Raw genomic sequence first — 8,297 nt, forward strand, 5'->3', positions numbered from 1 at the left:
ATTTCATTTCTTACAACTTGTGGCCCCAAAGTAATAATTTTCCCACGCATAAACCAATATATCAGTTTTATTTGATGTTAGAAAGATACAATTATCAGTAAACGACATAAACGCCTTCTTGATGTACTATTATAAAACAAGTTATTGTTATTGGCACAATTCACTCGAAGCTACCAATGTGAGCCTTCTGGTTAAAATGATAGGATTTGTCCTTCGGGGACTTTAATTCAGAGTAAAATGACTAAAATACGTTTACATAAACATTAAAATGACAGATGAACTGACCAGCAGACTGAGCGTTATCCTGTTTGCAAGTTCAAAGTGAGGCATATTGGGGTCAGAGAAGGAGTAAAAAAAAATGCTGGCTGTGAGTTTGTCGATGTTTTTAAGTATGTGGATTGCGTGTTTGTAGCACATGCTGATGCACTGAGGTGTCTGCCAGAGTTTATCAGTCCATCCTCACCTCCTCATTCACTCAACCACTGAGAGGAGCTGTCAGTGGGTTTGGCGCAGATCTTCTATGAGTGGCTGCTCTGGGCTGCCGCCCAGACTGATGTAGACAGATGAACACACACATACAACATCTTCGCTTCAAGCCAGGCTTTACAGCAAGGCCACAGTTTCCTTTGGCCAGGCCACAGTCGCTAGGCTACCCAACACATATGGGTATCACCGCATTCGCTAACATTCGATCAGACAGACTACTCTCTAAACTGAGACTGAACTGAGCACCATGTGGGTTGTGGATTACACTATCTCCTTTTGGTTTCATGTTTCAGCAGTCATGACTCATAACTTAGGCAGTGAATCTGATCTGGTGAGATACCTGTTTAACAGCATGCTGAGGATTGTATTCTTGAATTTTTTTCTTTTTCCTCATTTCTTCCACACAAGTTGATAGCTTGGCCTTTGTTAACTGTCCTATAAAGAGCTCAGCTGTTTTGCATAAAGAATTCACAAAAAGTCAGGGCCAAGAGTAAGGGTGTGTAAAACCTGTCTGACGATGACACATATATTCTCCATGGCTAACTATGTAAACACATCTTCCTTCAGAAAGTAAATGAACTCTAGTTTCTACACTGGTATATCACGGCATTTGACCTCAGAAGCAGTTCTGCAGATAATTCCTACAAAGTTGCAACAAATAGTGAGCTAATAGCCAGTTAGAGGCAACTTCTTCCAGGCAAACCCGATTTACAAAAGCTTCAAAAGTGCTGGCAACATTTCAGGAAAGAAAATGTTTCCTTCCAAGCACCTTTATTCTCATAAAATCTCAGTTGGCAGCCTGTGAAGGAAATGCTGCAATGTTAGCTGTCAAAGAAGGACAGCTACAGTTTGGAAAAGATAACACAGCAACTGGAATGAGCAAACTTCTGATAGCAAGTACACAGGAATTAGTTTCTTCTCTGGGAGTTGTAGTGGATTCTAGCAACAGATCTGCAGATCTCAGAGCAGTTGGATCATATGATCACGACTGCTTATTGCGACATATTTGATTGTAATAAAAAAAAAAGCAATGGAGCATGTCTGACGCAACTTAAATGCTTATCCACAGATATCAGAGCTGTGAGAACCAAGTAGAGAGGAGAGCAAGGCAATTCAAATTGAATTCGTTCATAGTTTTTATTGCTTCATTTTTCATTCTAAACCCCCGAGGCCAGTCGCACTCCGATTCCAAGCAACAGTCTGTGTTACGGTCTTGCCTGTTGGGATGTGTGTCCTGATGACATCGACTCCAACAGGAAGCCAGGGGCTAATGATTACCACATGTTTAGGATCACTAGGGTGCCACAATCTGGAGTTTGTCATGCCGTATGTCTCTCATTTATTTGGTTGTTGATTCTTCATGGGGAAGGACAGAGCCTTTTCTAAAGGGAAGGAAACAACAGCCCTAACCCCTTTTAAACCTGGCCTGTTTTATCTGATTTAACACCCGGCCAATGGATCTCTTCAGCTCAGTTATGAGGCTTCCTGGAGTTTTGAAATTTAAAACTAAAGAGGCGACAAGGGGTGTGTATTATAGAGCCTGGCTATATTTTCAACGTGCGTATTTAGGATCATTGTCAACATGCATTCTGCTGTTGGTGTCACTGGGTGTCAACACATTACCATGCAAATCTTTAACACAGGTCAACTTGTGGTTCCGCTTCAGCTCTCTCTGTCTATGGGATGTTATTTGATAGTCACTCAGTGGTGTAAAACATAAACAGTGAACACAGGATAAGACCAGTTCAGCCCGGAGAGTTAAGAAACACAAGAAAGTGTCATGAACATCCTGGAAAACATAAACAGCATCTGTAAGAGGAATGTCACTGTCAGCAGGTTCACATAGCATCATATGTTTAAAAATGAATCACGAAGGAAATGAACAAAAAGTTCTGTGAATAGTGCAGAAAAGCATCCAATGATTTCCAGCTGTGATGAGCCAAAGATGTTTTTTTTTCTTCTTCTTTTTTTTTTTTAGCTTCTCAACATTGATGTCAGAGCTTCAGTTTTTCCTCAGCTTCCCATAGGTGGAGGGGCTTCCTTCATTCCTTCATATTCCCACATGTAAAATCATTAGCTGTCCCACTAATATGTCCTCAAGGCAGCCAATTCAGGGTCACATCCAAAACCAAACCCTAATCCCCAGTTGTGTCACTGTTCCTTCACTCATATGTTTCCTGTTTGAGATGAAGCAGCCCAAAAAGCCCCGTGGCCACTCCTGCAGGTGGAGACCAGTGCTGTAAAACTAGGCTGGGCTTGAGCTGAGGCTGAGTCATTTTTATGACAAAATAGCGAATTGTTCCAGTTAACCGAGCTCATCACAAGTCTAAACTTGAGTCTTAGTATGTCTACTTTGAGAATATAAGAACGAAAATGAAAGTAACACCAAGTGGTATCAAACTACGAAAGAAAACGCAGAATGTGCTCACCTAGCTCTGAGATTAACACTGGATCCAGAAAATTGTATGTAGGTAGGAAGGTAGGCAGATAGGTAGGTAGGTAGGTAGGTAGGGGAAATTGTTGAATAGAATCAAATAAAGATGTCAGCAGCAGTGCAAATAAAGTCATTCATACTGGGGAGGCTGCATGTTGTTGTGAGGTAACTTTAATCTTGTATTAAAACTTTTTTCTTTTCTTTTTTTCATAAATAAAAACCAAACAGTACACTCACTGTGACGCCTTTGTGGTTTGGTTTCAGGTCAGCTGTTTTGCCTGAAGTAAGTAGGTCTCACAAATAAGGGAGGTTTATTTAAGAGAATAAATCTGAGCATGCGCAGTAAATGTCTGAAAACCTTGCAGTCTTGACATTTTAAACAGCCATCTAACATACCTCACTTTTAGTGAAAGTCTTAATTAAAAGGTTGTACCAGTATTAAGCTCAGCTACAGCCAAGCTGCAATAACCTCGGTCTGTTGTCGCTGGTGTTGAGCTGCTTCTGCCTGTTTGCTTTGTAATCACTCTCTACAAAAGGACAAGCTCTATGTTTTGTTTTGGCTTTTTTTTGTGGGGAGGTATTGGATGGCTTTGGGTTTGCTATCAGCCATGTAACAGAGATCATAACTCAACAGGGTTACAGTTGACGTATCACTGAGCGAACCAAGTAATCAGTCAAAGCGAGCAGCAATAGCTTTTACAGCATTCCGGAGTATGTGATGATTTTTTCTTCTTCTGTTGTAGTCCAAGTGTGTGTTTCACACTGAAATATTCATCACTAAAACATCAAACAGCCGCATAAAAATTTCATTAGAAAAGCAATTTTTGTCTGTTTTTATAAATATGCTTAAAAATCCGACAGCTGCATTAATGAAATGCTTTCTTATTAGAGGTTATTAAATCACATGAAGTAAAGAAGTAAAGGGTGGGGCACATTAAGGCTCACTGCAATAATGCTTCATTTGCTAAGGAATGCATCACCTATACTACATTAGGAGGTTTCACAACAGCAGCAGCAACAATCTAACTTTATAATTCATGTCCTTCATTGATATTATTGTTTGAAGTTTTCTGTATTTTTAGCCCGATCCAGCTTTATCCTTCCTGCTCTGTATCCTTTTTGTAAGTAACAAAACCACATTGCCTGTGAATTCTCCCTGACCACAGACTAGTGTTACACCAGTGACATTTGTAGTCTTCTCTCACACCTGCTCCAGCTGCACAGCCAGGTTCATCTTTTCCCCCCTGCTTCTCCTGCTGCTGGCAAAGCCTGCCCCCACTGACCACTGCACCAATTACATCTTCATAAACAGTGGCACGTCCATCCAGTGGTCTGGGCGGTTGTCAAAGAGCTGTCTTTTTTTTTTTTTTTTTCCGCCTCTCCAGCTCTGCCAGGACACACAGTGCTGCCTCACCGGGCATCCCACAGGGAGGCTGTACAGCAGCCCACAGTTCATCCCTTTGCGTGTTTACAAACACAGACCACAGGAATCCACCTGATGGGCCAAGAACAGCAAGGGAGAGGAAAGAGGGCAGGCACGAGCTGTGTTCTCTGACTGCAGCAGGTGATGACTATCACGTTTGAACTGTGATGGTTTCAAAGCAGCAGTGTGCGCTTGTTCTTTTATCGCTGTTGTCACTGGCATTCTTCATTTGGGTTTACAGCTTTGTCACTGTGAGGAAATGGCACGAGACCGCAGTGTAATGAGGGATACAGAACTCTGCCGGGCTTTGGCCTGCAATCTTAGTAACTCATCGATGGACCTCGAGTCAAGCCGTTCCATCAGTGTAGCATGACCAAAATACTGCACTGTTTTAATTCCCTTTGGCACTGGACAAACTCCCCCGTTTATTCATAGACTCGGAGAGAGAACACACGAGGCTCAGTTCACACAAACACACACACACACAGGCATTCTGGGCATACCACAGGGCCCCCAGCGCACCTCGCTGATTCACATGCAAACACACACATAATGCTTGACATGTGTACACGTGTGTTTTATGACGATCAATGAGTTTAGTTTGCAATCAAATGCAACAAAGTCAAGAATCATCCTGACTGTCAGTGTACAAATAAGAAAATGAATGAGCACTCTGGATGTAATGACTCTTTCGATCATATACCAACTTTACATAGTTTTATATCGACAGGTTACGTTAATGTTTTGGAAAGTGTGGAATTCTGTTTGAGTGTCTGTGGAAGGCTTTAGGTTTGCACAACAGTGCCACAGGTTATACTACAGTCCTGTAGATTTCACTTTAGTTGATGGGCCTCCATGGGAGGAAAGAGAAAGAGAGAGAGAGACAGAGGGGGGAAAGAAAGGAGTAGGCCTCTGGTGACGTGCAGGGCCTGCAGGGCGGTGTTCAGGCGGAGAAACAGACAGACTGGGGTGTGTGAGCTACATCTGGAATAGTATCTACAGAGAGTCCGAAAGCAGAAGCAAGGTGATACTTTCCCAGCTCTTCAGCTCGATCCGTTAAACGGAGAAAAAAGCCAACAACTTTTGTTTTGCCTTTTTTTGTAAGTGGGATTAATATATTGGCTTTTTCCATACTCTTGTTTTAGTCAGTGATTTCATTTTTTTCCCATTGAGTTTTACCCTCATACAGCAGGACTTCTCCCCGGGACTTAAAATCGACCGTGGATTTTACTTTTATGACGCAAAACCCGTTAAACCGTTTGAAGCTGCGATTTTGCCTGAGTGTCTCGCTCGTCTCTCCCAGTTTTAAAGTTAGGTGCTTTGAGATTACCAAACAGGAAAAGTTGTGGCTCGCGCATGGCGGTACTTTGCTGGAATGTTTTTTCATGCGGATGGGTTGAGTTTGTTTTCCAGCAGTGCTCCCGATTAGTCAAGAAACCGTCTCCCTTACTCACATCGACAGCTGATTTTTAACCACGTTTTTTAATGATTTTTTATGCAAACCTGTATTACTTTAATCGGTTAGTTAAGTCATTTGGGGATTTAAATAGATCGAAAGTTCAATACTTGACTCACCTTGAAAAAAATAGATTCATTTGTGCAGCTCGACGTTAAACTCCATATTAATTATTAACTATTTTCGGGAAATAGTCAATGGTCCTCCCTTCTTCGCCCTGTGTTTGAATGTAAGGGAATACTTTCACATTGAGGTAAACATTGCGGTCGAAGCATAAGTGAGGTAATGCCGCCCTCTGGCGTGGAGATAGGCTAGTGAACACACCTAGAAGAGAGCTGGTGTAATGGCAAATTCACGTGAAATGTCTTCTCTTTTCTTTATATCCCTGCAGACCTACTTGAAAAAAAAATGCTGCTCATCCTGCTTGGAGTGCTGATCTTGCACGTAATCATTCTCATTCTCCTCATCGTGTCGACAGCTGCCACTGTAAGTTCTGTGAGACCTTTGGTCAACTTTTAAATTGTGAAAAATACAGAATGGAGCACGGGGATGTGATCTGAATAGACAAGGAGTTGTTTCAGTGATTGATTGCTTTGTAATATTGCTACTGGATGTACAGCAGTAACAGGTTAAATGGTTCCGTGTTGTTGTGTTTGTCAGGCCTGGTCTGTAGGTAACAGTGGTGGCAAAGATCTATGGTACAAATGCTCAACAAACAGTGGAGTTTACGGTTGCCTACCATCCAGCAATGAAGGTTTGTTCATGTTTATAGAAAAACAAACAAAATGCAGCATGCTTTGTTACTGAAAAGCGATACACAAATCAAATGTCATGCCATTCATCTCTTCTGTCTGTCTCCTAGACTGGATCCAGGCAGTGCAAGCTCTCATGATCCTGTCAGTGCTCTTCTGCTTCTTCTCCCTCATTGCGTTTTTATATCAGCTGTTCAGACTGGTCAAGGGCGGACGCTTCTTCTTCACTGCCATCTTCCAGATCTTAGCAAGTGAGTATGACTTCATCACATGCTGACGGTCACACCCCGAGAAGAATAGGGTGGAGTGGTGAGATCATCTACATTCACGCCAATTTCCTTCAGAGTCCCCTCACCTCTCTTCTCATCTTTCCTAGGTGTGTTTGTGATGTGCGGGGCGATCATCTATACTGTGATGTGTCCAGAGGATAAAAAAATCTATACACACTTCGGGTATGCGTACGTGCTGGCTTGGGTGGCTTTCCCTTTGTGTCTCATCAGTGGCCTAATTTATATCGTCCTGAGGAAGAAAGAATGAAAGAATCAGGGGAGGAGAAATAAGGAAGGGTAGTTAGGAGGCCCTTTACTACAACAGCGCACTGTGCTTACTACCCACAGACCATAGACTGACATCCCAACAAAAGTGCATGTGTCACCAACACAAAATAGATTTTTTTTTGCTGTATTTCAGTATCCATTATTTCTCTGAAAACATCACACCTGTTTTTTGGGGGGAATTTCAACAGCACACCTGTGTTATCAGAGTGTGTTTGGAAATGCATTGGTGACATATTGATTTTTGATGCATGCTGGCACTTGATTTCAACAAATCCATCAACGGTGATGAGATGAATAACATTGCATTGCTTCAGTACAAAGATGTACATAGTGTCTGTGGTTTTTAGACATATTTATAACATTTTTTCATACATTGTGTACATAATGTCGTCAAGTTAACATTGTCATGCTCAATTATGTGATAGAGTTTGTGTCTTTCACAAGTCATGCAGCTGTGCCAAAGAGATGTCGCTTCAAAAGCCAGAATATCAAGCTTCCTATTTTTTTAACATTGTTTTTTATGTTTTAACTGTCAGATGCTTTGATCCATGTGCCTTACTTAATCTGTTTAATTCTTGAAGGAAGTAAGAAAACCCTCCAAATTGAAAATAAGTGTTAATACTCATGAAGTTTTGTTTCCTGACTTATCATTGTACTTGATATACCAAATAAAAATGTTTTGCATTTTGTAACCTAGTTTTAAAAATGGTGCTTTTTTTTCTTTTCTTTTCTTTTCTTTTTTTTGTTTTTTTACTATCCTTGAACTGTATAGCCTACTTTGTGTTGCAAGTGTGTCATGTCCTGTGATTAATTTGCTTTTGTACAAACTCGAGTTTGCCTTTTTTGTCAGTATTTTAAATAAACCTTTTGAAAATAATTCTGCTTGTTGCTGAAAAGTTTAATCATGTGCACGCTTCACAGACGTCCGTAGGATGGGCTATCTGCACTCTTTTAGTAGGTATAGGGCATACTATGAAATGGCACAGTTGTTTCTTTACGCCATTTTTTTTGTACCTCTTGGTGGCGCTATGACACACAAAACACGTAAATGCCTGCGAATAAGAGTGTTCACCATAGCCACAAACTACCGTGATAAATACTTTCGCTATGTAAGCATGGTGCTACATTATATTTACATGGTGTGTGGCATCTTAGAAGAAGAATGGTGCAGATTAAACGATCATGTAAA

General features: G+C 41.2%; 1 protein-coding gene across 2 annotated transcripts; it reads left to right on the plus strand.

Annotated features, from left to right (window-relative positions):
* The first annotated feature begins 5,278 nt into the window (after positions 1 to 5,278).
* Positions 5,279 to 7,985, plus strand: pmp22a (peripheral myelin protein 22a). Of its 2 annotated transcripts, none has more exons than XM_005454978.4 (5): positions 5,279 to 5,367; positions 6,191 to 6,285; positions 6,460 to 6,553; positions 6,662 to 6,802; positions 6,928 to 7,985. In XM_005454978.4, the coding sequence occupies exons 2-5, from the start codon at positions 6,208 to 6,210 to the stop codon at positions 7,086 to 7,088; spliced, it is 474 nt and encodes a 157-aa protein (XP_005455035.1). In that variant the 5' UTR covers positions 5,279 to 5,367; positions 6,191 to 6,207; the 3' UTR covers positions 7,089 to 7,985. The 2 variants fall into 2 exon arrangements, with proteins under 2 accessions (XP_005455035.1, XP_003450098.1); XM_003450050.2 differs by having other exon boundaries at positions 5,287 to 5,443.
* The last annotated feature ends 312 nt before the right edge of the window (positions 7,986 to 8,297 follow it).

This window comes from Oreochromis niloticus, linkage group LG4, assembly GCF_001858045.2.
Source record: "Oreochromis niloticus isolate F11D_XX linkage group LG4, O_niloticus_UMD_NMBU, whole genome shotgun sequence".
Taxonomy (NCBI): domain Eukaryota; kingdom Metazoa; phylum Chordata; class Actinopteri; order Cichliformes; family Cichlidae; genus Oreochromis; species Oreochromis niloticus.

What these genes read in the sequence shown, in the direction of transcription:
- pmp22a (XM_005454978.4), top strand. Translation starts at nt 6,208, where the DNA reads ATGCTGCTCATCCTGCTTGGAGTGCTGATCTTGCACGTAATCATTCTC. An exon ending in TCGTGTCGACAGCTGCCACT is followed by an intron (nt 6,286 to 6,459) that starts GTAAGTTCTGTG and finishes TGTGTTTGTCAG; the next exon opens with GCCTGGTCTGTAGGTAACAG. An exon ending in CATCTTCCAGATCTTAGCAA is followed by an intron (nt 6,803 to 6,927) that starts GTGAGTATGACT and finishes CATCTTTCCTAG; the next exon opens with GTGTGTTTGTGATGTGCGGG.